Below are 27823 nucleotides of genomic sequence, written 5' to 3' on the forward strand. Positions count from 1 at the left end.
ATTATGAAGGCAGGGACTCCTGGACTTCTGTGGCAGATTTCCTAAAGAGAAAAAGAGGTGTTCAGGTAACCTGCACAAGCGTGGTAGCGTTCATACAGTTACAGCACACTGGATTTTTTGCAGGCCATCAGTCATAAGTAGTCTGTAGGAGATCTGATGTGTCCCGGTGGGTTGATTGGGCCTGCGTGATCAGGCCGTGCTGTGTACAGTGGGCATTCTCTGCATTCACATGTTGGCAAAAACTTTAGATCTAGGACAGGACTTCTAGAAATTTCACACAAATGGCCAAATTCCTTGAAGTGTGCCTTGGTAAGATTTATTTACGGGAGGAGGGCACTTTGAGGGAGCTCAGAGGTTTGTGATGTAGCTTCTGTTATTAATTCAGGAAGGAAAAAACAAACAAAAACCCAACCCTCTGAGAACGTTTGAGTGCATAAAGATATAAATTCTCTTGTTAAGTCTCCTGCTCACAAGTTCTACAAGATGCCTTTTATTTTAAAATATGTTATGTGAATTCGGCGTGGCAGGGGTAAATTCAAACTCCTATTTACGTGAGAACTTCTTCATTTACATGAGGCCACTATTCTACACATACTCTTTGACTGACTTGACTTTCTGCCCACCAGTTACTTCTGGGCGATTCTTGCCTTTTCGTGTTGTTTAACTAAACTAATGGCTATAGTAAGGCCTAGGCTTTCTGCTTGTAAGTTTTTTTTACAAAAATCAATGTACATTTTCACTGAAATCTCTGCTTACAATTTCTCTGATGTTTTTAGTTGATCACATTCAGCTTTACAAAGTTAATGGCATTTCCATCTGCATGTGATACCTTGTTTGCTTGGCAGATCAGCCATCTAATTGCTAATGTGAAAAAAGGCTGTGGGACCAGACTTCTGCATGGTTGGTAAACAGTTTTCCTGATTGCATTTTCTGTTGTTGAAACTTATTTTCCTTCTTTTTGTCTTCCCTGTGCTTCAGACTGTTCTGCAGCAGGTGCTGAAAGATGGCACAGAATATGGAACAAAAAGTGAGCTTTTCTCTACAGTGCCTAAACAAAGGGCAGTGATTGAGTTCAGGTAAGCACATGTGATGAGTCCTTTAAGAAAACGGCCCTGTCTGCCGATTGGTAGTCATTGCTGTAATGCATGATGCCTTTGAAGTTAAACCATGTTTATGGCATTATATTCAGCTGTATTTAGTTCTCTGATACATTTGCCAAGTAGAATATGTTTTATCCAGGGAACTGAGGTTTTTTCCCAGAACGTATTTTTCGTGCTTGAAAAGGTCATTCCTCATTCTCATTTAGTGTATAGCAGCGTTCAGTTTTTAAGTAGATTTCTTTTATCTTGTTGTCAAGAAACATCATCTGAATTTTCAGCCAGCAACACCTACCTGGACTTCAGTTTCCAAACCTGCTACTTTGCTTTCCTTAATGTGTTAATTCCTGACTTACTAGGGCAGCCAGGCATTCATCTCACTAATCTTCTAAATTTCTGGCCCTGAAAATTCTGGCCAGTGAAATTTTGTTTGTGGCCACCTGCTCGTGGAAATAAATGTGTCTGTCTCAGATATCCTTATGTGGAAAAAAAAAAAAAAAAATTTGTGTTCGCTTAGACTCGTTTTGTAGACTTCCTTAGTCAGAAAGTCAGTACTTTCCTTTAATGTGGAAGGTGAATATTAGAGCTGAGCTTCCATTTTGTTTTCGAGGACAAACAGTTGTGGGCACACTATTTCTTTTTCCTTTTCTTGATAAAGAAACTACAACCTATAAAGATCTAGCTTAACTATTTTGCAATATTTTTCAAGTAAATGCTTAAGACACATTGATAATATGCCACTATTGGAAGTTTAAAGTGAACTGAAATACAAGCAGTAAGCTCAACAAAACATTTGTTCGCGTTATAAAGCAGTGTTGGAAGTTTTTCCAGCATAAAGATATGCCATTTACCTGTGTTGAAGAAGACACTTGGTAGAAGATGTGGTTTAAGATACTGATTCTTGTATACAAATTCACCTGTTCCAGCATCAGATTTATCTCTAATAACAGTGAAGAGAATGATTTGTATGTCCCTAACATGTAAAAAGTGGGGAGATAGGGCAAGTCCTATGTCGCTTGCTCAGCTGGAGTTTGGGGAGTTCTGGTTTGATAGAGATGCGCTGTCTGGAACAGAAGTTAATCAGAGAATTGTAAGGGAAAACTGTGGTTTTGTTACAGCTTGGCTGTACAAATGAGTTGAGTTCTTTTGGCGATCTGGCGGTCTTGTGCATTGAACAAACATTATTTGTGAAAATTTGTTACAGCTCCCCTAATATTGCCAAAAAGTTTCACATAGGACACTTGCGTTCCACAATCATAGGTGAGTATGCATCTCAGTGTGTCTGAAAAGGGCTGCTCTGTCTTCGTGATTCTCTTGACAGGGGAGTACTGCTAACCTTTCACTGCTCTCGTGGAATGGCTGTGTCAGGCTCTGCTTGCTAATTAAAAGCCTTTTACTCATTATGCAGTGAGGAAAGAGCGTGGTATGCTGCTGGCAGATTTATTAAGTCACACATAATATAGTTTTATGTCTGAGAACATTAAATGAAGTAGTTCAAAATTGTTCCACAAAGACACCCAGCGCAGTTTCCATTGAGGTGTTATGAATGTCATTTGAATTTTAAATTTCTGATTTGCACTGGTCTGCAGAGCAGTCACATCGTTATGGCTCAGTGGCTGTCTCGGAAAACATTTGCTTTTATGTGTTAATTACTTGATGCCGGTATTGCTAACACAATTGCTGCCATTTGTAATGGAATAATTAATCTGTTTATTGTGCAGTAGTCTAATGACATATAAAAAACATTATGTCTCCCCCTTTTTTTTTCCTCTCAGTGAAATCTGTAGATTAGCAGAAGACCCTTCAGCATCCGTGGAGCTAATAATCTATTATTTTTAATTATATTAATGTAGCGTGTATAATTATCAGCTACATAAAGTTAATAATTCTGCCTCTCCATTGGCTGATGGCTGAGTGTTGTACCTTGGGCTCTTCGTTTCACTTCTGGACCCTTTTGCATAGAAAAAAAATCTTTCAAAAATAATTCTGTAGATTGGTGTTTGTCCCAGAAAGAGAATGAAGTGCCCACAGGGAATGGAACAGAAAGTGATTGCATGCTTTGGCATGGTGTTACAGTAACAGAAGACGACAAAACTTTCTGCATCCTTTTTATATCAGTGTTGTGATTAAAAGGTACCCTTGAAGCGCAGAAAAATAGAGGAAGGAATGCACGTATTTCTTTGTAATTTGGGAATATAGCAAAGCTCAGGAGAGAAACGAAGGGTTTTTGTTGCAGCAACAATTAGAACAAAGATGTGCTTATGTGATATGGTGAGTTTGGACCATATCAGATTCATAGTACGTTAGGTGAAAAGCTCAGTACTGCTCAATGACTTAGTGTTCTCTGTGTAACTTCAAAATAAACAGCAGTTTGTGAATTTCTGTACTTGCTTACCCTCCCAGTATGAAATTACCTGGCTGTGAAAGTAGAGTTATGCATGCTGCCATGTATTTGTGAATATGCAGGAAGCCCTTAAAAAGTGTTTTTCATGTCCATGCATTTGCATTATGTGCATGTGCAGACAACAGTGGTACAAACATACATATCTGTATGAGACACTTCATGGCCTCTTTCAAATGCAAAGTCTTTTTTTATTTTTTTTTCCTGCTCAAAAGATTATTGCTTTAAGTTCTGAAGAATTTTGGTCATTTCTGTGGAGCTGTTCGTGTGATTGTATTCAAAATGAAAAGGGAAAGCAAGTCATATAAAAACAGAAAATTGACCTAGAAAATCACAGAATACATACAGTTCTGAATAATAATACCAGTTTTGATTCCTTACCAGGGAATTTTATAGCAAATCTCAAAGTTGCACTGGGACATGAAGTAACAAGAATAAATTACCTTGGTGACTGGGGCATGCAGTTCGGTATGTTTTCATATTTATTTCTCTTATTCCCTTGTATAACACGGTCAAGGTTTTCAACTTCAGTTTTTGCAGGCAGTTGGATTCATTCTGGGCTCATGAAGAGCAATATTGTGTTCACATGCATATAATGTGCAATTAGTCTCCTTAAAATATTAACAAAACCTAGTCTGATTCATCAGCAGTATGAGCTACGCTACTATTCAAGAAATACGGGAGGAAATCTACCCTGCAGTTCCTCCTTACCTCAGTAGTTCCTCTCACACAACTTGTGTTATTTGGGATTCATTTTTAAAGCATAGGGCAAATATTTTGAGTGTGCTGGTTATACTCCTGGAGCCCCAGCAGCTGAACAGGCTGCTGTTGCTGCTTCCAGACAAAATGCATACACATTGCCATGTCTGTAGCAGGCCTGTTATACTGCCTTCCTTATTCATATTTTGTACATGGAAGAGTGAAGTTGTTAACTTGCCTATGTACTTATGCCATACCTGTGTGCATAGCAATAGAATAATTGGTGGGTTTTTTAAAATGTATTCTTCTATTTAGTTGTGTTTGTGTGCGTGGTGGCATTGTCTTTATCTTTTGTTGTTGCTCCCTCTGGAGACAAGTTTCTCATTCATAGAGAATAACTGGCTTGCACAGCAGCTGCATTTTGACAGGTTAAGACCCGAAGTGTTTTTATCATTCAAGACATCCCAGTACTTCCCCAAAAATATTCAGTTTCCCTTAAAAATGTAGCAAAAGAGAAGTCTGGGTTAAAAATTTAGCAGAAATACCCCACTTGTACTCCATTTATGCATTCAGATTCAGCAGTATAGGTAATGTCCCTAAAATGTATTCGGTTCTACCCATTCTCCCTCTAGAGTAAATGCCTGGGGTTGAGACAGCTAAAACATTCTTATGGCTGTGAGATCAGCAATAGAGCATTTTTTGCTTTGTGAAATTATTTCTTCCACAGCTTCTCTGTCATGATCCTGCTTCTGCTGAAGTACTGTTTTATAGCAGTTTCACTTCACTCAGGATGTGTTTCATAGGAATTGAATGCAGAAGAAGTTAACCTAAAATTAAAATAAATTTTGTCATTGCGTATTTCTTTCATTTTTGCCCCTTAGACACAATTTTTATCACCGGCTCTTGTATAAGGAGTGTGGCAATGGCAATTATGCAATGAAATGCAGTGTAGGGCTTCTCAACTGACCTCATTCATTCTGTCTTTGAAGATACTAAATTGTACTCACAAGTCTGAATATCAGTAATGTTATGTATTTTAGTACCAACTTTCTAGAAAGTATCAAGTTGACAATATATGTTACTTGAGTACATACCTGTTGTCCAGAGCACAGCTCTGAAAATCATGCTTTGTCAAAGCGATTTCAACTGTAGCTTTCCAAAGGGCTGCTCCCTTCTTTATTTGGGCTGGCTCAACCCAAATGCATGACAGGTTTTATATCAAATAACGTAGTCATGCTTCACAAAATTATAGCATAGGAGTATTAGTATAATGATCCTTCCCCAGAAGCTGTGCTATAATTAACAATCTGTCAGCATTTCTATTGCAACTTCTGTCGTCAAAGGCTTTTAAAAGTAATAATTGAAAATGAATTTTGCTGAAGCAAAGCAAAGCAGTCCTCAACCTTTGGGCAGTTTTGGGGCAGGTTTCTTAAGGTAACCAATCTTAGGCAATCTGTCTATCCATCTTCCTGACACTCTGCTGCTAATAAATTCTGAACACGTTGGCCAACCTGAGCCAGATCTGACAAAAGTGTCTCAGAGAACAAAATTCTTTTAGTTTTGTGACAGTTGGCAGCCAAGTAAGGGTAGAACACAATGTTGTGCCCTCGGGGAGAGGAAGTTAACTTCTGTGCTTACCCTGTCAGCTAACCAGTCAGCACATCAAGGTCAAAATCAGACCCAACACGTGCTTCATCTTGCCAGTAATTGGCACATGTAACAAGGGCTGGATGACAGAAACCTATGGAAGGCTGTATTCGAGCTGAATGAAAACTCTAAGTCTTGCTGGTGGGGTTGGAGTATGAAGCCAGCATTGAAGAGTGGAGTGTGTAGGTACTCTAATATCCAAGAGCTCAGTAGGAAATCACAGGTAATTACTCATAAAACAAGCTGTCCTTAAAGAAACTTCCTTTTGGTAGGATTCGGGTCATTTTATTTCCTGGACTCTAGCTTGTTTTCTTCTCTAAATCTGCCACAGCTTCTATCACAGTTGGCATTTCCAAGAGGGAAGTTCTTGAGATAGTGCTGTTTGTTTAGCTGCAGAGAGTTTTTCAAATGGGTGCCTGCATGCCCGTCCCTCAGCTGCTGGCTTTACATCAGTCCAGGTCCTTGTTAACCAGAGGGAAGAGGCAACTTGAAAAGAACCCCCAGATAATCTAAGAGGCTACAGGGTTCATGTTGCTGGATTACTGAATGAGTTAATGAGCCCTTTTGACTTAAACAATAAGATTGGGATTTGAATTTCTTGCCCTTTCAGATAGCTTTCGGAAAGGGCTGAAGCCAAATCAGATATGTGAAAGCAAGCTGCACATTCTCAGCATTCAGAAAAAAAGTTCCCTTGAAAGTGTTGCATGAGTACTATGTGAAATACCGTGTTGCGTCCCAGTTTCTATTGTCCTTGAAATGATAATACTGCTAAGGGAGGAAGCCAGGCAAGGAGTTCTGAGCATGTTCTGTCCCAGGACAATTTCCTGTATGTGGCTTCTTATTTTCAGCTAATTACTGTGTAGCATATAATTTGTCTAGAAATCAGGAAACAAATAACATTTTTGAGGAGTTGGAAAAATCAATGTAGTATTTCATACTGGTTTCTAGCTGTTACAGTTTTTTTTTCATGCAGTGACGTAACAAGCTGTGCTTTCCATTTGTTTTTATAGCATACGCTGTTAAATTGTTTAAATATGTAAGGAATTTATTTTATTACATACAGTGTTAAGACTTGCTTAGGAAAACAGCAAAACAATACACTCTGGGTTCTTGTCTAACTCTGCATTTAATTGTTATTCAAGGCTTACTAGGTGTTGGTTTCCAACAGTTTGGAGACAAAGAAAAGCTGAAATCCCGTCCTTTACAACACCTTTTTGAGGTAAGTTCAGAGAAGACCATCTGGGGACTTCAGAGGGCGGTCCAATGAACTTTGCTATCAATTTTGCACAGAATGGTGTGCCTGCAGGGTCACCATGGATTCATGTAACTCACGTTGGCTTTAAAGTGCTTTGTTTAGAGATGAGTGGCCATGCCAGCAGAGACATGTTTCTTTAGGCGGAAAAATGCGCCACCAAAGGGGGGTAATTGGACAGAGGGTTAGGTTACATTGGCTGCTGCTACTGCCACAGCCAGCTTGACAGCTGTCACTGTCCAACTACCCAGCTGGCACAGATAACCACCGAGCTCGGCTTTGGTAATGCTTTGGAAATGGAAGTCTCTCGTCTAATGCTGTAGTATATTGTTTACCAAAGCTGTATTCAGTTACACTGAAAAGAGATGGCATATATGCTGTGAAAATCTTCTCGTTGCTTGTGTTTTGGAAAATGTAGTATGTATTTTCCATTGTGCAATACAGGATTTGCTGCAGTTGGGGGGAAAGGATCTGTAAAGTGTTTTATGTGTTTTATATCTACTGTGAAGCCTTAACGTATGTATGTAATGAGAAATGACTGTCATTTTTCAGAATACTATTCTGGAATACTATTCCAGCTCTGAAGAATGCTTGCTTGCTTTCAAGAGTGTGAAAGAGCCAGTAGTAGGTGGAGTTTCTCTTGACAAGCATTCATAAAATGCCCTTCAACGGCAGGGAAACTGTTTTAGTGCTGGAACGTGCCCTCTTGGTTGCCCACCTGAGCATGGTGCAAGTGTTACAGATGTCATTTCTGTGCATCAGGGACAAAACTAGCTCAGTGGACCCTCCACAACTCTGTGGTAGTTTAACAAGTCTTCTTTCTGCAGAACTAATACAATTTTGGATGTTAGCTTGCACCATCCAAATATGCGTAATACCTTACAAGTCAATATTTATTTTCTCCTCTTTACCAGTTTCTATGTCCCTTCTTGTTTCATACAGTGCAATAAGCAAAAAAATAAAAAAAGAAGCTTTTGTGAATATTTTGATACTTGTAAGTTATATTCCAATGGCAACGTGTGCTGGGTGTAACGTACATAATATATGAGAGGACATGAGTTACATACCTGCCTGTACAAATTAAAGTCGTTCAAGGAATGGCTGGTGTTCCAGGCACCATCCTTTAAAAGAGAGATTTCACACGTTGCTGGGGTTTTCTCCAGATTCTTGTGTGGCAGTGTCAAAGAGTTCTGCTGCAAAGCTGAGCTATGCTTTACTTTCTGAACTGGATGTGGAAACTGTTGCTAGTGCTGGTATTTGGACAGTGTGTCACAGGATAGCATTTTTACGTGTACCTGTTTACTGGCAAAGGAACTAAATGTGGTTGAATGCTTGGATACAGCACAACTGTATGCATGTTAGGCAGGTTGTTTATAGAGTAGAATAGCTACTTCTGAGGTTGCTGGCTTTTTTGACATAGATAAATGGTGTTCACTTGTTTCCTCATAGAGCTGTAGAATATCCCAAGTTGGAAGAGTCCCACAAGGATCGTTGAGTCCAGTGCCTGGATCCACTCAGGACTGTCCAAAATTCAAATTGCTGAAGTAGGACAACTTCAGAAGTGCACAAAAAACTTAATTATGGAAACCTAGGGAACCTTGAAGTATCAGTTTAATTTAGGTGCTTCTGAGATGAATAGGTTCTTAGCATGGGTGTGCTGTAGAGCTGTAGGACTGATTTCAGGAGACAGAAGTAGTCATATTCTTTTGATTATGCATTGCTGTATATTTAATTTTCATTTATAATTTCAGTCCATTCTTAGGATTTAAAACGTACCTACTTGAATTTTATAGTAAAGCTTTAAAATATGTGTTGCAGCACCGTGTATTAAGGTTTTATGACCTTAAAATTACTTTTAGATTTAGTGAACAGTATTCAGTTGAGCTATAAAAGAGTCTAAAGCAATAGTTGCTTGAGACTAAGTTGCAGTTTCTCAAATATTCCCTATTTTTGACATCCTTAGATGGATTTCCAGTTTACATTAAATACAGAGATGTGTTTCAAGGTGGTAATGCTCTGCTGTTGTGTCAAACTAATCTCTCTGGTAGTTAATTAAAAAAAAAAAAAAGTCCATGACACAGTTTCAGTGTAAATGATTGTATTGAATGTGTGGATAAATATGCATTTCTAAATAGCTTTGTACCTTCCGTTTTTGCTAAATGAGGTGCAAATACATCTTTCACATTAGTTTTGTTTTACAGCATCACAGATGGGGAAGGGATTAGTGTGTGTGCAGCTACTGTTTGGGGCAGAGGGAGCATTGTTCTCGGAAAGGGTTGAATTTTCCTTCTACTTTGTTCCCTTTCTTGTGCCAGAACTAAGCAAACATTAATCTTTGAGGCTTGTCAGCAGTACTCTAAAAATCTTGGGACGTAAAAGGAAGGGGAAAAGTTCAAGAGTTTTGCTGTGGAAGCTTATTTTTATTGGCTGAAGCCATTCAAGCAAGGTATTCTCACAGGAGTGAAATTTGTATTATCAGGATTGCAATGATTTGGGGATCTGAACACTCTTTCAAATACTTAAAAGTTAATCAGCATTGAACTATTTGGATCTAAATAAACAGTGTAGCCACTAATTACTTTAATTATTTTCACATAATGCTTTAACTTTTAAAGTCTTTTATGTGGGCTTTCAGAATGTTACATGTGGAAAGAATTGCTGGTCAACTATTTGGCCTTTAGATGTAAAGGAATTTGCTTATAAACAAGAGAGCCAGTTTTGGTGTAGAGAGGTAAGATGGGCTAATAGAAGAGTTAGTGATACTTGTTGCAAATTGGCTGCAGGTGTGTGTCTAGTCAGGTGTTGACCTTGGTATGTTTGATTCCAGCCACAGACAGAACATATGTTAGTATGGATACAGGGTACTGCAAGTACTCCGAGTGTAGTGAGGCACTGGTGCAGACTGCCCAAAGGGCTTGTGGGTGCCCCATCCTTGGAGGGGTGGTTGGATGAGGCCCTGGGCAGCCTGACTTAGTGGTTGGCACACACCAGGAAGATTGGAACTAGGTGATCTCTAAGATCCCCTCCAACCTAAGCCGTTCTATGATTCTAAGTATGTGGGGTTTGGATCGCAACTGGGTTTTATTTGTTCTGGGAGATTTTTTGCTTGCTGGTTTGCTTTTAGTCTTTGTTGGGGGTTGGTTTGGTTTGGTTTTCTTGCTGGGCTTGGGGATTTTTGTTTGTTTTTGTACAACATTGGGTCCATCTAGGGTGCCGCTTTGACTGCCATCTCATTTTTAGGCAGTGCAGTTGTTTTAAGTATCAACTTTGTGGTTCTCTGAAGAAAAGTCTCTGATTTAAAAGTCTGTGATGGTTTCCCTTTCATGCAAATGATTTCTTCCATATTCCGCTGTTGCATTCTTTGAAGGTTAGGAAGACGATGGAAGCAACAACAGTAGAGAATTATGAGATTAGTCTTGTTTCAAGATAAGCTGCGCACTTTCCTGCTGAAGTTTAGACTACTCATTCATCCTTTAAATAGGAAATCTGTTCCTTTAACGCAGCTTTAAAATTTTTATGATTAAAAATGTCACCTTTAAATCTATTTTGTATTATTCTTGTAGAACTTTGATTATTTTTATTTGAGGAGAGGATTATACTTCTTCAACACTTTCAGTGCCGTTTTATTTTAGGTGTATGTGCAGATTAACAGAGCAGCAGCAGATGAAAACACAAAAAGGCTGGCCAAGGATTTCTTTAGAAAACTGGAGGAACATGATGAGCAGGCATTGTCACTTTGGAAAGAATTTAGAGGCTTCAGTATTAAAGAATACACCCAAGTTTATAAGGTACAAACAATCCACTGCTTTTTCTGTGTTGTTGATAAAATGGTCTCCCTTCAGCTATTGGTCCATCTATCTAATTGTCAGTGTACACAGCACCTTTTCATCCAGGAGACTGGGGCGTAAGAGTGGAGGCTGTTGTAATGTTGTGAATTCATTGCCTTTCTGGTAAACTTTACAGTGTTGTGGGGAAGATGTTTCTAAATATGCCACGATTACGCTCCTTTCTATTTAGAAAAGGCACAGTAGTTGATTTGACATCCGTGTAGAACGTCACTTTAGTTGCTGGCAACCGACATAGATTTCTTTTTTTAATGGAGTCCATATAATTGGCCTTTTGACTAATTCTCCCTTTTCAGAAGTACTAAATCTAGGATTATGCTACTGAGCAATGGTGCGAATCAGCATTAACTAAATACTGCTCAGTTTTGTTTTACGTTTGTAGTCAGGAACAACCTACTCAAGTTTCCATGTTATAAATTTATTGGGAGATTAACACTGTTCTCACTTTTCTGATCTGGTACTGTAATGCAGAGTTGTGCGTGTCACAAGTTAAATTGACTGAAATAAACTAATGTAGTGGAGATTACTATAGTAATCAGCACGTAAGTTACCTGCACGTAGAGCTCAACTAACATACAGCCATCTGTTGTATACTGTAACCTCAAGAATGGAGCCAGTTGCCCACTGTTTGATGGGAGAAGTTTGTGCTATTGACCACAAAATCAGTACTATGGATTTGTGTAACAAGAGTGGAAATACATCTTCTGTCCTGAACCCAGTCTCTTGGTATTAATGGTATGTAATCTTGGCCCAGAACCAACTGAATCCATCTGAAAATTAACTGCTGGATTCATGCCAAGTATTCTAAGATGTCCTAAGTAAGGCACAGCGTTGATAGTTCTAGTGGAAACCTGACCTGTTAGGGTAGGTGGAGTACTGGGCTGTGTGTGCCCACTTCATCATGATGGTATGGTCATGCATTGCTGATGGTGTTACAGCCAAGTCTCACATTCACCATCCCTTTTTAAATAATTAAGTACCTAGGACGTGGACTGACAGCTTTTGTTGTCCCCAGTTTAAAACGATGACTCTTTTACTTTACACCCCATTTTGGCAGTTTGTCAGCTAATCTTTACCAGGTCTACTTTCAGCCTTCCTCGTAAAAATGATTTCTCTGTGCTTAGCGAAGTCTATGAGCAGCTTCTGTTTTTTTTTTTTCTTCTTTATTGTCCTTCTGAAATAGGATTGGTCTCAAGGCCGGGTAACTTCAGTCCACTGGTTTCACCTCTAGCATAGCAAATAACGGCATACCTCAGAACTTCCATGCTAATCACTATTTCCTGTTCACTCCTAACATCTCGTGAACATTATATCCAACGTTGTATTCGGCTCAGGGAGGTTAACCCTAATGCAGAAATCAAAACAAAATCTAAGCATCTTTTAACACCGAAGTGACATATTTTGGAATAAAATCCATCTTTGTTCTCTATCTCACCTGTGGCACAGACCTACCATTGGACTTAATTGGAAGAAATTAGTAGCCTCGGCCTAACTGTGTTTCTCTTCTTTCATATTCTTGGAACCTTTCAGCGCCTAGGAGTGCACTTTGATGAGTATTCTGGAGAATCATTTTATCGAGAGAAATCCCGAGAAGTTCTAAAGATGTTGGAGGATAAAGGACTCCTTCAGAAAACAACGTATGACCTGGTTATTCAGCCTATTGATGTGCTTTTTTTTTTTTTTAAAAAACATTTCAGTTATATTTCATGTAAGATGACTGACGTGTATGTAACCTAAAGAGAAGTGTTTTCTTTACGTGGTTTCAGTAGCTATTCTAGTAGAAAACCAACAGAATTTGTGCAATCATAGCAAAAATTGTTTGCCTTCTCTCATGACACAGAAGCCTGGCCATAACAAATTAGGTACAATGACAGCAGTCAACTCTTAATGGCCTTTTAGGCTGTTGATTAGTTTGGTAACCACATGTGCCAATTAATATGCAGAGTTAGGTAAGGTCCTCGCCTCAGTGCACTGCCTGGCTGAACTGGGAGGGAAACTGTACTCACAGGATCCACTAGAACATGGCTAGGTTTGTTTCTATGACTTCAGCAGTAGTGACAGCAAACTTAGAGGACTGGTCCTTGATAAGACTTCAAGGAAACAATCATCCAAGTAATGGGGTCCCATGACAAGAGACCCTCCCGTCTCTTTCTGTCCTACCCGAGGTTGCTTGTATTTTGGATCAGGATTGCAGTTCTTCAGCCTTCTCTCTCAAATTGCAGAAAAGGGACCGGAGTTGTGGATCTTTCAGAAAAGAAAGACCTCTCATCGTTTTCCACGGTCATTCGTAGTGATGGGACATCTCTTTATATAACAAGGCAAGTAATCTGTCTGTGTTTATGAGGGTTAGTTTTGCTAGCAAGCCTTTGGATATCAGTTTGTAACTGATGGTACAGATTTTGCAGCTTTTTATTTCTGGGGTGGAACACTTTGACTAATGGGTAGTTGTAACTGGAACTAGCTTTGTAACTATGATGGGATGAAAATGGCTTGGGAAAAACAACTGGTTTTAAATACTTTTCCTTCCCTTAACAGTTTGTTAATAAGTCTCCTCCTTCCCTAAGTAGTAACGCTTTCTCCAGCTACTTTGAAAACAAAGCTGAGATTTCTTTATCTAATAAACAGTTGACAAATAATGAAGGTTTTAGAAAAACCTTTTCTGTTTATTTACAGTGTGGTACAGAAGAAAATGGTTTGTTCAGCCACACCTCCACTGGCTCAGTGAACCGCCAGCACTGTACCATCAATTTTATCACTGTTTTTCTCCCTCTCATGCCCAAATTCCTCGTGGGTATTTTGATAGGGAATACTATCTAAAGGGGAGCTACAGGAAAGAAGGGTGCAGACTCTTTAGCTAGGTTTGTGATGATAGGACAAGGAGAAATGGCTTCAAGCTCAGGGAGGCTAGATTTAAGTTGGATATAAGGAAAAAATCTGTTACAGTGAGGGTGGTGAGGCACTGCAACAGGTTACCTCATGGTGAGGTTGATGCCCCATCCCTGGAGACTTTCAAGGCGAGGCTGGATCAGGCCCTGGGCAACCTGATCTAGCTGTGGTGTCCCTGTTCATTGCAGGGGAGTTGGACGAGATGGCCTTCAGAGATCCCTTGCAACTCTAAGGAATCTATGATTCTGTGACTTGATAACTCCTGATACCTGCAGTAGCTAACTCCTTTGGGTGCCTCACCCTTGGAGATGTGCACATACCTGTCTCCAAAAGCACTTCACTTACGTGATGAGTAGTTCAACTTGATGTTCACTACCTATCACACGTGGACATACAGGCATTTACTCCAGTCTCTTCAGTTGCTGGCATCATAGTGGCCTGTATGACCTGAAGTCCTCAGTTCCAGTGACTGACACTTAGACTTCCAAACACGTACATGCATACAAGAGAGAGAGTCCCCTCTCCCAGGAAAGTTAGAAATGAAGTTTAATGAGAAGGGGACAGACTGTACCAACCAGGTACAGAGTGTGGCCAAGTCTACTGGCAGCAGTGTTTATGAGCACCCTGCCTCTCCTGTCTTCTTTTCCCACTTTTCCTGCCTTTGATTCCTGCCCTGAACGTCCCATAAGTCTTGTGTAAATGCAAAATGGTGATCTTTCCGTCCCATGTGTCTCATGTCTGCTAGGCATTAGAACCTGGAACCTAACACTGAGCACTGGCTTAGTTTTCCAGAAGAGGGTTGTTTTCTTCAAGTCTCTCAGCAGTCTGGTTTTCCTATAGTCAGAGGTCAGTTGTATTCTGTCCATAAAACTGTCTCCTCTGTGATTTACACAGCTGGTGGTTTAAAAAAAAAAATTTGAAGCACCTCTGTTTGGTGTAAGGTAATATAGCATTTCTTCTCCCCTTGGCAAGAATAATTTTCTTAAGTGGCAAGAAATGAGATGTGTTTAATTTTAGTGGAAGTCCCAATAGTTTCTCACTATCTCTTTCAGAGATCTCGCTGCTGCTATAGACCGAATGAATAAGTATAAGTGGGATACTATGATTTATGTGGTGAGTAATTCTAGATTCACTGAATGCTTTGAGCCTGACTCCAGCAATCTGGGGGGGCCTCTTGCTCCCAAATCTGGCTGGCACTGAGTGTTTTTGGCAGTGGCAGAGACCAGCTTCACTGCCCAAAGGCTGTGCCACAATGTGACAGTAGTTCTTAGTTCTGTTTCAGTTCATGACCCACAGAATGGTTGAAAAATCAGTTCTGGGACTGTTCTCTGTTTGAAAAATTAATTGCAATTTGTTTTAAAGCAACTTTTTCTAGTTGACGTTGTATTTTTCTATGTAGATGTTGTAATTAATATTTTTAAAGCTGTTAGTGTTAAGAGGGATGGTAATATTATAAATTAGTGTTCTAAACTCTAAGTCCTGATATATTATCTGTGATGGGAATTTTTATAGCTTTGAACGGTGCCTTCATTTTGTTATGTTAGAAATTTCTCATGAAGTACTTCTTAATCAATCTGAACCAAGCAGTTGTAGGCAGAGATTGGTTTCATATTTCTGCTTTTGATTGTCTTGCTTTTTAACAATTCCAGCTGTATCAGTAATGGATAGCAGGATTTTCTTCTCAGTTGTGTGAAGCTTTTTTTGCTTGAGAACTACCAAGAATGTACCACACCATGCTTTTACATTTTCTTCTTTTTTCTTCCAGATTTAGAAAAAGAAAAATATAATAATTTGAAAATCATGTTCTGTTATTTGAAATCAACTAATGACCTCTGAGAAAAAAAATCTCCAGGTTTCTGGCACATGGTAGTGCCCGTGTGTCTTCTCTGGCCCAGCTTTTTCAAAGGCAGTCTAATACAACTGCCACGGTCCAAAGCAGAGATCAGTAAGCAGAAAATTAAATACCCAGGTAGTTTAAGTGGAACCTTCAGTTGAGTCACATTCCTCTTTTTATTTTCAGTCTTCAAGGAGTTTCTACTAAATTGTCATTCCAACACGTGATCGTAGAACCAGAGTTCTTTATTTTATGGTTTGCTGGAGTTGGTGGTGGGTTTTTCTGCCTCTGCCTGGCTGGTACATTCTACATCGCTGACATCAGAGAGCAGCATGGCCATGAAATTGTAATGCATTAGGAGTTAGGGAAGCTTCTAGCTAGTTCATGTGGCTAGGTAATTATCTCTGTTTGTACTCGTAGGGTAGGTTCCAAGGGAGAAGGAACAATGAGAAAGAAAATTGGTGGGTATTTTGCACAAATCAGGATGTGGGCTGAATGTTAAGCTAATGGAGTGAGCTAATGTGCACGCTCCATTAGATTAACATGTATGGAAAGAACAGTCTTAAACTTACTGGTTCCTCACAGCTCAATCCTAATAACTGAATTTTTATTTCCCTAAGATCAGCTTGTTTTTAAGTTGTAATGCTGTAAATCCGTGCACTCACTGATTTATATTAAAAGAATCCTACTTAGTTCATATAAGTGCAGTGATATGAGCATAATGTCCAAAGCATTCTAAAAAGCAAGATGCTTATTAAGGAGGTGTGGTGATTTCAGCTGAATGTTGCACTCAAATCAGGAGATAAAAACTCTTTTATATGGGAAAAATTAAACCTAATCCACATTTTCTGCAAACTTTGTCTGCCCAAGTTGTAAGGGACCTACTGTTGTACATGGAAAACAAAACTTGTTTCTGCCACAGAATGCATGATTTCTCATAGTACAGGAGAATATAATCAAATTCAGACAAGGCTGAAGTGAGGAAACAGCAGGGCAGCACTGACCAGTGCAGTGAGCTGCCCTTAATCTAAACTTCATGAAGTTTATTGTGAGATCTTTTAGATCTTTAGGCTTTGTTGCAGCTACAGAGTGCTTTTCCAAAATGTGAGGTGCATGGAAGAGCCCTATTGGCCTTGCCTGTGAATCAGCAGAGGAGAGAGGGGATGCACAGGAGTCCAGCAGGTTATGAGGATCTGTGAGACAGGAGGCCTGATGCAATAGTAGAGTTGAGAAAAAACACAGACAAGCACTTCACTGCTCGCTCCCTGTCTTGGAATACCAGACAATAAAGAAGTTACTGGTTGCTAGTTATTTGATTATAACAGCACTGTTGTCGACCTTATTTTTTAGGGAAGGAGACTCCTAGCAAAATAATCAAATCAACTAGGTGGGAAAATGAACATTGCAGCAACAGTTGTGGTTGAAGTACCTGCGAAGATAATTGTTAGATACAAGAAAAACTTCAGCACTGACAGCCTTGAGTCGTAGCAGAGAAGAACTGGAAGAGAGCATAGATGCATCGTTAATATGAAGATGGGACAATTTATGCTTATTTATTTATTTATTTATTTTAAATACATACCTGACTTACATTGTAAAGCTCCACAAGGTGCTCTGGAAGCAGTAGAAACTAGTGGGGTCTAGAGATAGAGATGTTTTCTCTGGAAAGAAGGTTGCCTTTTGGCTTTCCCAAGGAGCCATGTTAGTCTATGCAGATATAGCATTGACACATGTGCCATTATGTTGGTTGTACCACTGACAGACCAAGGAAGGGTTCTCTTTCTTAGCCAAAGGAACTGTGAGGTTTGGTGATGTAAAACATGGGAACATCTCAAGAACAGCAAGGCTCTCAGCTGCGTTCTGAAGGAATTCATCTATGAGCAGATAATGTGAAACCAAGGAGCATCAAGGTTTCATTTCATTTCGTGGCTTTCCATGACCTAGGAATAATCTTTTTTTTTTCTTTTTTGTTGGGAACAATGCAAAATCTTGTTGCTACGTATTTCAGCTGTTATGTTTTTCATGTCTGATCTGTCTTCCTAGGTCTTAATTCTGCTTGCGATGACTTACTGGCACAGCATCTATGGTGCTATTTGTTTGCATTAAAAGCTTATCCCACCTGAAGCGTTTTCTAATGCGCACTAATTCTGTTCCTTAGACAGACAGAAACCAAAGTAGTCACTTCCAACATTTGTTCCAAATATTGAAGCTCATGGGTTATGACTGGGCAGAAAGGTACGTATTTATGAGTTTTAGTTATGTACTTTTTTTGTAAGGTGGGGGGAGAAAGGAGGAACGAGTATATGTATCGCCAGGTGTTTCGGGTGCGAAAATAAGAAGCCTTAGCAGCCATTGAGTGGGTTTTCATAACTGCTTGATAAAAAGTGAGAGAAAGGGAAACAGTCGTTCAGAGACATTATGGCATAGCTTCTGGGATAGTGTGCGATCACGTATTAAATGATTATTTCTCGAACTGTGATATTTTAGGAGACGTCTGAATCATGCTTCAGGCTTGCCGTATCTGTTGCAGGGAAGTACATCCCCACCATTATTCATTTTCATTACCAGTCTTGTTAGCAATCTGAGCAAAGGTCAATAGCGGATCTGCAGACTAAATCATATTCCTCTCTGACAGACTGCATGTCTTTTGTAGTTAAATATAGGATTTTAGCTTGCAGAAATATTAGTCTGCCTTCTTTCAGCCCTTCGAGTTGTACTGAAATTACCTCAGGATATGGATCCAGAATAATGCTTGGGATTATTTCGAGCAGAAGCAGCGAATGTTTTACTGTTAGCGATGATTAATTACGCTTTTAGTTTAACGTGACCACACCAGAATTACGATGACTCCCTTTCTAATCTTATTAGCAGGTTCGTGTTGCCACAGTAATGCGATCTATCCGCATCCTGCCTCTCCTCAATTTACTGCAGTGAGCCCTCTGTGCTAAAGCTAGTAGCAGGAGAGGTTCCCAGGAGCACACAAATGAGCAGGTTATCGCAGTTCTCCTCATAGTTTTCTCATTAAATAAGGCATACAGGGTTTGATTGCCAAAATGAGAGTTACTGATGATATCACCAAGCTTCCCACATTGGAGCACTGTTTATTCAGCTGTTACTGCTGCTTCCCGCTCAGAATCTAGCTCTAAACAAACACTGCAAACGTATCTGTTGATTAAAATGTAATTTTAGGTCGTGCTTTTCAACGCAGGTGCCAGCACGTGTCTTTTGGGCTGGTCCAAGGGATGAAGACTCGGAAAGGAGAAGTTATTTTCCTGGAAGATGTTTTAGATGAAGTTCGCTCGAGGATGTTAGAAAACATGGCTTCTGCAAAAAGTTAGCTATTTCAGGTCCTATTCATTTCTTTTGATGTTCTGTGTTGATCCAAAACCTGTCGTCTCTTCTGCCTTTTACTTTCCCCTGACTCAGACTAATCATAGCGATACGCTCTGATCTGTGTGCTTTTCCTATCTGCCGTAATTCAAACGGCGTAAAAATAATTCTTTGCAACTCTCTGAGTTTCCGGCAATTACAGATTTGCAAATCTTAACATTCAGTGAAATTATTTCATCACACTCTTGCGCTGGGAAAGAAGTACTTGCCATTGGAGAACAGTCCCCAGGAGGCCTCTGGTCTGCAGCAGTCTGCTGAAGGGGGCATTTGCCTGCCCTGGCTGTGGCTCTAGAGCTCTTTCATTTGAAGCAATAGCGATTGAAGCAGTTCCTGGGGAAATGCTGCCCTCCTCTTGTGCCTTCTGGAGTTGCGCGCTGAATTAAATCGATCAGCTTGAGCATGCATCTTCCTTGCTCTGCCTTTTCAGCCTTTGTAATCCAGATAATTTTGCTTGAAAGGCAGACAAGGAGAAGGGAGGCAGGCAGAATGATAGATAGTCACCCTCATGTCGTTCAAAGCAGTTTTCCTGCAGAGAGTAATGGAGCTTAGAGCTTCAGTTTAAAGGCCAGTATTATAGTTGAGTGCAAAGGCAACTTATTTCTGCATGGGACTGAACTGAAATGGCAGAGGTCCAGGCCCATGTTCCATTGCATAAGCAGTAAGAAGAGCGGCTGATGGCAGTGATGTGTTCAGGTGGCACTGTAGTATTTCCCAGAGCTTATCTGTTAGATCCTAAATCCTACCTGTGCTTGTAGAAACGTTCTCCCTTGCGTCTGAATTCCTGCCCTGCTTCTCCTTTCCTAAATGAGAAATCATAAATCCCTGACTCTTAGCAATGTCTTCGGTGTTTGAAAAGTGTCTGGATACATGCTGGAAGGCATTACAGATTTGTTTGTGTACCAGGATGCCTGCCTGTCACTGAAAGACTGTGGGAGCTGGGCATCTTATAGCCAATGCTGGCTCTAAAAAACATGCCTATATGGAATTAGAGCTAGTTAGTGAAATACCTTTGTGAAAACTCTCTTTGCTATTAGCTGCACGTAGGTCTTCTGCTATTTAAGTTTCCGTGTCGGCATCATTTTTCTTTCTACTAGTCTCAAAAAGTAAATAAACCTTTGTGGAGGATGTTTGGGTTAAGGAGCATTTAAACAGATTGAACCATGCAGTCTGCTCTAGCTGACCCTGCTTGAGCAGGGAGGTTGGACCAGTCAGTCTCAGGAGGTCCCTCCTAATGTAAGTGATTCTGTGATTGCATCTGCGGTCAATGCTGTGGCTTAAAAGGGAAATCTGAGCACTCAGCTCAGCTTCTCAGAGTATAGTTAGTTTAGATTTCTACAGTGGATGGCATGAATACTCCCTAAATGTGCATCTGAGTGCTCTGTTAGCCGTTGGGGCAATTTCTTCTTTGATTGTTTAAGCTTCCATTGTCATTCTCTTTGTGATCTTAGAGGCTGTCTGAATTACAAAGAGGAATTCGGTGTAGTCTAGGCTGCTGAAGTGAACCCTTCTGACCTTAAAATCTATATTAAGCGTATTAGGAGAAGTGGGGGAAAAAAAGCATGTCTGAAGCAGCTCTTAATTTGAAGAAAGATTTGTGTCTTGGACTTCTTGCAATACACATTCTGGCAATTTCCATTTTGCTAGTTCACAGTTTTGAAAGCTCTCGTGTTTTACCGGCATTTCCAAACCTGAGCAAGGGAGTCCGTTATACTGTTATGGACTTAAATATTCTTTTTCTCTGTTCCTTTTCAGCAACCAAAGAGGTGGAAGACCCTGTGGACACGGCGGAGAAGGTCGGTCTTGCAGCACTAATAGTTCAGGTGAGTCTGAGCTACCTTCAGACGTGTTTGCATCTTCTGTGCAAAGTTATAAATTGTGATGGAGAGCCATATCTGGGTAACGTTAGGTTGTTGTTCCAGGACTTCCGAGGCCTCCTCTCATCTGATTATCAATTTAGCTGGGATCGAGCTCTTCAAAGTCGTGGAGATACAGGAGTGTTCTTACAGTACACCCATGCCAGACTCCACAGGTAAAAGGAACTTGAGTGCAGAAGTACAATCTGACACTTAATTTAACTTGCTACTGTGTTAATAGTAGCATTAAGTAATAGTGTTAAGTCCTTCCCTAAATAAGGCATGAGTTCACTCTTTTGGCAGAGGTGTGAGTTTACAATAGGAATCACCAAGCTTTCCTAGAAGAGCAGGCCAGTTAAAGTTACACTTCCATCTCATTTCTACAGGGCTGAACTAAACTCTTTGTTCTAGCTACAGTCTATCTGTAGTTGGTTTCAGTGATGAGGAATGGTGGTGAGAGAATTAAGGGAACTGGTGCAAAAATTGAAATGCCTGTACTCGTAAAATATACCAAGTTACAGAACTGAAGCTTGTTCGGGGGCCACTACTGCAGCTAGCACTTCTGGCTTTCTGGTATTTATTTCCCACTGTTGGTAACTGAGTTTAAAAGTAGACCCCCGCCTTTTTGACTCAGGTCAATCATCCAATGTGTTTTTAATTATTTTTTTTTAAGAATTTCAGAAGAGTCTACTTTGAGCGTTTCTATCAATTACACTGTTCCTTCAGAGCATTTTTTAATGCAGACATGGGTATGTGTCTTCATAAGAGCATGTAAGATATCTCCCTGGATTAGACCAGAGCTCCATACAACCTGCTATTCCTTCTGAGGCGATGGTAGCCAGAAATGGTATTTAGGGATCCTAAGCCCTTTCTCTCCTCTCTTCTTCCTGTAGCCCCTTATCACCCAAGCTTGTAATGGAGGTGGTGACTGCCTCCCTAGTACTTTTAGCATCAGCTTCTTGACCTGCTGTGCATGCATGCCTCTAATCCCTTTTAAAACTGGTTGATACCGAATATCTAGCACAGACTTTACATTATTTTTTATCTTGGATTGAAGTTGTCTAGGCTTTCTTAATGTTTCATTCAACTTGAGCAAAATATACCTACCTTTCTGCTTCAAAAAATAAATTACTGTTTTGCATGTTTGTTTTTGCTAGCAAGGATTTTTTTATCTAGCCTTTGTTTTTGATTCTTGCATTTTAGTTTAGAACAGATGCATGGGAATGAGCCAGTAACTGACATTAATGTGGCATGCTTGCAAGAGCCAGACGCAATCTCTGTTCTTCAGCATCTTCTCAGGTTTGTCCAGATTTCTTCCTAAATATCAATTCCTTTAAAAAAAATTTCAGATTTGCCTCCAGTCTGTTGAACGCACTCAGCCACTTTTACCTTATGACTGTGCAATTTTGGGGAATGGTTTCTCTGTTAAATCATGATGATTGCAACAGTAGCCCTCTAGGTGAGACCAGAGGTGTCTTATTTGTCCTGTGCAATTGTATATTTTAGTCTGGAGAAATGGAGGCTCAGGGGAGACCTCATCGCTCTCTATAACTACCTGAAGGGAGGTTGTAGTGAGCTGGGGGTCAGCCTCTTCTCCGTTGTAACTAGTGACAGGACGAGGGGGAATGGCCTCAAGTTGCACCAGGGGAGATTTAGGCTGGACATTAGGAAACACTGCTTTTCTGAAAGAGTGCTCAGGCGCTGGAATGGGCTGCCCAGGGAGGTGGTGGAGTCACCAAACCTGGAGGTGTTCAAGAAACGTTTAGATATAGCGTTGAGAGACATGGTTTAGTGGGGTTATTGGTGGTAGGTGGATGGTTGGACTGGATGATCTTGTAGGTCTTTTCCAACCTAGCTAATTCTATGATTCTATGATTTTTCACACTCATGGGTGTTTCCTGGGTTTTACCAGATTCATGCATGGCTGCCCATCACACGTGTAACAAGTGCCAGGGTGCCCTTGCTGACATGAGCAACCAGCCCTCATCAGAGCTTGCTCTGCAGTTCCCCCTCAGCTTAAAGGAAGAAGATCTCAGGGAAGTGGCGTGGGCATGATGGTGGGGGTGGGCTTGGTAGCTGAGCACAAAGTGGGAAGTCTGCTGCCCACTTTGAAATCTGTTCAGCCTCAGAGGCATGGGTAACTTCATACAGCTTGCGAAAAAGAGACTGTACGCAAGTAGACAGCAGAACATTTGAAATAAAACCGTGGGTCTCCATCAGTCTGCCTGTATTTTCCAGTTGAATACTGTCTTACATAAGTTTATTTTCTTTCCATGATTATGTAAACGCGATTTGTTTTTGTCTTTTCTAATGCAGCAAAATTCCCTTTAGCTACTTAGAATTTTAAGTTGCATTTATTAAAGGCAGCATCTAAGGGACTATTTTGACTGCCTTGGTTATTTAATACATGTTTTTTGCTGCTAGGAACTTGCAATTACTGTTGAAATGTAAAACCAGACATAATGTTCCAGGGGCAAATATAGCTTTTGTGTTCTCTTTGCTATAGTGTTCTTCTCTGAGCTCTGCAATCTACAGTGTTTGTTTGCATGATGAGCAGAAGCAACCTCTCTCCAGCAAGGAGTGAGTGAGGAAGAAATAAACAATTGTGTGCTAATTACAGGGCTTACGTCTGTTTCAGAAGACGATTCCTGTTAATTCTGTGTTTGTTCTGATTTAAGCACATCTGATGGGCCTGATATCCCAGTACACTTTCCTACCACTTTAACACCAAGCACTTGTTTTCTTTCTCCACAGGTACGATGAGGTCTTATACAGATCTTCTCAGGATCTGCAACCCAAGCACATAGTCAGCTACCTCCTCACGCTTAGGTAAGGCAATTGCTGATACCAGCATCCTTCTTGGGTAAGGACAGGTGGTGCCTGCTTCCCCTAGCTGGCTTTGCAGCTCTCATATCCACGCTGTGTTGAAGAGAAAAATAGGGGAAAGATGTAAATTTGTGGGACAGTCTCTCTGGAGCTGAAAAGATATAAAGAAGGATAGCAAATGACATCATACATAGTGGGGATGAAGGTTGGAGCCAGCTAATAAGGAATTAGGAGTCTTTTGAAAAATGCTTCCAAGGAGAAAGAATGATTTGACTGTAACCTAGTGCCCAGAACCAAAATCATGCCAGACTGACTGTATCTTTAAGGGGAGATTTGAGCTGATAATATGCTCACAAATCTCAAAACTTTAGCTATGACACTTCTGTCCCAAAAAACTTTTAACCATTGATCTGAGACGATGAATTGAGTTGGACAAAGTGCATGTTATGGCTGTAAGTCGCACTGGGGATGCAGCCTCCACCAGGGGGTTCCCCACAGGGACCTGTGTGACTTAACAGGACGGTGAAACACTGAAGCAGAATTGCTGGAGGAAGCCGTGCAGACTGTGTATGGGGGAGATCATAACAAGTTAGAAAAAAAATGTATAAGGAAACGTATAAGGTTTTGACTCCCTTGTAATCTGCTTGTATGACATACATGCTAACTATTTTGAGATTACTTGGGTGTTGCATTGTTTCTTTGTTTTACTCTGTGGACATATTTTTATCTGATTGAATAAGTACGAGTTTGAAATTATTGTCTTAACTTTTGCAGAATGGCTCAAATTAAACTAGGAAAATGTTTGATGTGTCTGAATGAGATAGATATAATACTGTAAATTAACCATTCATTATGCTAAAAACAAACCTCCAAACAAGTCTCAGAGACTAGACTTTTATTGGCACAAGAGAATGATTAGGTGAAAGGATAGAATAAAGATGTACCAACATGGAATGTTCTGCCCTTGTGAGGTTCCATCTGAAATCTGCATTCAAGTCTGCGGCCCCCAGCTCAGGAAAGAGGTGGAGCATTTGGAATGGGACCAGAGGAGGGCCACCAAGATGGTCAGAGGCTGGAGCACCTCTCCTGTGATGACAGGCTGAGGGAGATGGGCTTGTTCAGCCTGGAGAAGAGAAGGCTCCAGGGAGACCTGATAGTGGTCTTCCAGTGCTTAAAGGAAGCTTCTAAGCAGGAGGGAAATTTACTTCTTACAGGGGTAGAATTTGATAGATATTGATATCGATATCGTAGATATTGATAGGAGAAGAGGGAATGGTTTTAAACTAAAAGAGGGGAGATTTAGATTACATGTTAGAGGGAAACCTTTCAATGAGAGAGTGGTGAGGTGCTAGAACAGGCTGCCCAGAAAAGCTGTGGATGCTCTGTCCCTGGAGGTGTTCGTGGCCAGCTTGGATGGGGCCCTGTGCAGCCTGATGTAGTGGCTGGCAACCATGGCCCATGGCAGGGGGGTTGGAACCAGATCTTTGCGGTCCCTTCCAACCCAAACCATTCTGCAATTCTATGAAGCGTGCACCTTAGCAATGACCAGGCAGGCTAAGTGGCTCCCAAGGATCTTTCCAGACTGTTTTGTTGGGGATGGGGAAGGTGGTTGTTTTGACAAGCACCAAGTTGTCTATGGTGTGCCCTGACAACATGCAGGTTCCAGAAAACCACGGCCTCCCTCAGCAGGGGTGAAACAGGCTCTCAGAAGGAAGTCTGTGGCATGCTGCACGCACTTACAGCTTTTCCATTTCTGCTGCCTGCTGTAGCCTGCAGCACTGCTCTCATAAAGATGCGCTCTCGTAAAGATGTGCTCCTTCTCACCTTGCTTTCCATTTCAGCCATCTTGCAGCTGTGGCTCATCGAACTCTTCCTGTGAAAGGCAGCACACCTGCACTAGCCCAGGTAAGGCTCAGCAGCAGCGCGTGCCAGGAGGGCAGCTCGGGAATGATCCCATAGGACTTTGCTCTGCTGTGTAACCAGTCAGCACAGGGTGCGCCTCCAGGCTGCCCTGCTGGGTGCCGCTGCTCCGGGAAGGCAGAAATTGCTGTTTGTGGCTGTACCCTGCAGAAGGGGCTGTTCCGAAACAGAGCGGTCCGTAAGGAACGCGGCTCCACACCAAAACAACCCCTCTTCTTCCTCATCACCTTTAATTCTGAACTTTTAAATACTTAACAAGTTAAATATTTAATTTCTGACGGTTTCCATTAGCACTTATGTGGGAAGAGAATTAGGAGGTAATGGAACTTTTCTCCTCCCTCTTGCCACCCACATATTCCAAGTTGTCTAGATTGCCATTCTAGCCAAAGCAGTGAGGCTGACAACTGTTGATGTACAGTTCCAAATAGATGCAGTTTATTTTCTGCTACTATCCCAGGCAGCACTGACCCCTTAAATGCTCCATAAATGCTGTAACAACTACACTGTCTTTCATCTTTTATCTATTTCAAAAGCAGCTACCTATCTGATTTTGGTAGGAAGTCACATTCAAGTGTAGAGGTGTGGGGTGGGGGAGAACATTACAGCTAAGCAGACACTGACAGGGAATTGAAGTTTTCAGAGCAGCCTCAAGCTGACCGCATCTAATCCATATGTAATAAGAGGAGGGATTTCAGCAGGGTCCACTGCCTGTAACAGCCTGTGCTACCATTTTGTTGCGTGAAAGTTTTGCACTTCACAGTAATCCTAAGCCCTTCTGTGGGCATCCCCTCTGGTCTCTCTGCCATGAGGTTGTGGTGTTTCTTTTGTTGTGGTCTTTATGTATGAATGGCACGATTAGATTGGGCTGGAATCTGCTGACAAGAAGTGTCCCTTTGACGCTATCAGCGGCTGGTGTGAATTCTGCCAGCGTTGGCGTTACTCAGTGCTCAGGGAATGTGCATTCTTACCTTAAAAAGGCTGCTCCTGCCTGCTGTGTCCTGTTCTGCACCAAACGCCATAAGCTAACCGATGCTTTTGTTTTTTGCAGGCAAGGCTCTGTCTCTTCCAAGCTGCACGCTCCGTTCTAGCCAATGGAATGAAACTTCTTGGCATTACACCTGTAATTCGAATGTAATGAGGCTGTATGCAAGGTGAAGTCATGTCTCTTAGTAAAAGGTTATTTTTCAAGAGAATACTCTCCTGCGAGTCACTGCTAATGCTGCTGGGCATCTGTATGGCAGAAGAGCACGTATACTACCTGCATTTGAGGTGAGGGAGGCAGGGGACATCATAATTTTTTCCCAGACAGTAGCAGTAGTGCATTTAAGACACTAGAGTGTGGTAGTTCCTATAAAAGACAACTGTTCTGTATTTTCCTTAGTAAATATAATGCATCCTTTTAGTAGAGGAAGTGGTATTACGCCGCACTGCCCTAAGCAAGGAAAGTTCTCCCCTTCTGCAGTTGCCATTGTGTGCTTAAGCCTCGTGGTTAAGAGGGGCACAGCTGCACCAGGGACTAACAAACTCCATTAGTCACACCATGCCAGAGATTTCTTTCATGCTGTATTGTGTTCCCCCTTCATCAGCCAGGACCGAGTGCCAGATCTGTCAAATCTTGTTCCTCTGTTACATTCACCAGATGACCAAGGAGGAGATGAGCTGCACAGCAAACGTATGAAGAGGGAACAGCAGTGCTCCCTCTTCACAGTGAGGGGGCAGGTGCTGCTTGGCAATGCCAGAGCTGCAATACCATGGCTGCAGGGAGGTGGAGCATCACACCAAAATCAGCGCAGCTTCCTGCTCCAGTCTCTGAAATACCAGGCAACACCCACTGCCACCAAAGGGTTAACTCACCTGAGTGGCACTTTGGTGATGTGCTCTATCCTAAATGCACAGAACAGGCAGCAGAAGGCAGAGAGGAACAGCCTCTCCCACTGGAACAAAATATAAGCATCTTGGTTATTGCTGTGTTGAACGTGCCCCACGTTGAAGTAAAACTCAGCCGGTTAGCTTAGAGGTCTAAGGAATTTAAACAAGATATAAATCTGGTCAGATTTTTGACTTCACTTTGGATTTCAACAAGTGCCCCCAAATCAGTTTTCTCTAAATACAGTTAACAGTTTCTGGAAGGGCTGAACTGAGTGAGGCATCAGGGAGGGTTGGAATGACACCG

At 41.1% G+C, this 27823-nt stretch overlaps 1 protein-coding gene across 7 annotated transcripts in view; it reads left to right on the plus strand.

The window, feature by feature from the left end:
• The window catches only part of RARS2 (arginyl-tRNA synthetase 2, mitochondrial), a 32669-nt gene extending 5826 nt beyond the window's left edge, over positions 1-26843 (plus strand). For 3 of the 7 annotated variants that reach the window (XM_021391741.1, XM_021391740.1, XM_021391742.1), the window contains 16 exons: positions 979-1076; positions 2302-2357; positions 3883-3966; positions 6987-7063; positions 10729-10884; positions 12472-12578; positions 13164-13259; positions 14880-14940; positions 17820-17896; positions 18870-18994; positions 20804-20871; positions 20971-21080; positions 22108-22203; positions 23659-23733; positions 25572-25635; positions 26699-26785. In XM_021391741.1, coding sequence (XP_021247416.1) covers positions 979-1076; positions 2302-2357; positions 3883-3966; positions 6987-7063; positions 10729-10884; positions 12472-12578; positions 13164-13259; positions 14880-14940; positions 17820-17896; positions 18870-18994; positions 20804-20871; positions 20971-21080; positions 22108-22203; positions 23659-23733; positions 25572-25635; positions 26699-26785 — 1437 coding nt within the window. The other 4 variants (XM_021391739.1, XM_021391743.1, XM_021391746.1 and 1 more) reach the window with 4 other exon arrangements.

This window comes from Numida meleagris, chromosome 3 (genome assembly GCF_002078875.1).
Source record: "Numida meleagris isolate 19003 breed g44 Domestic line chromosome 3, NumMel1.0, whole genome shotgun sequence".
Lineage (NCBI taxonomy): Eukaryota > Metazoa > Chordata > Aves > Galliformes > Numididae > Numida > Numida meleagris.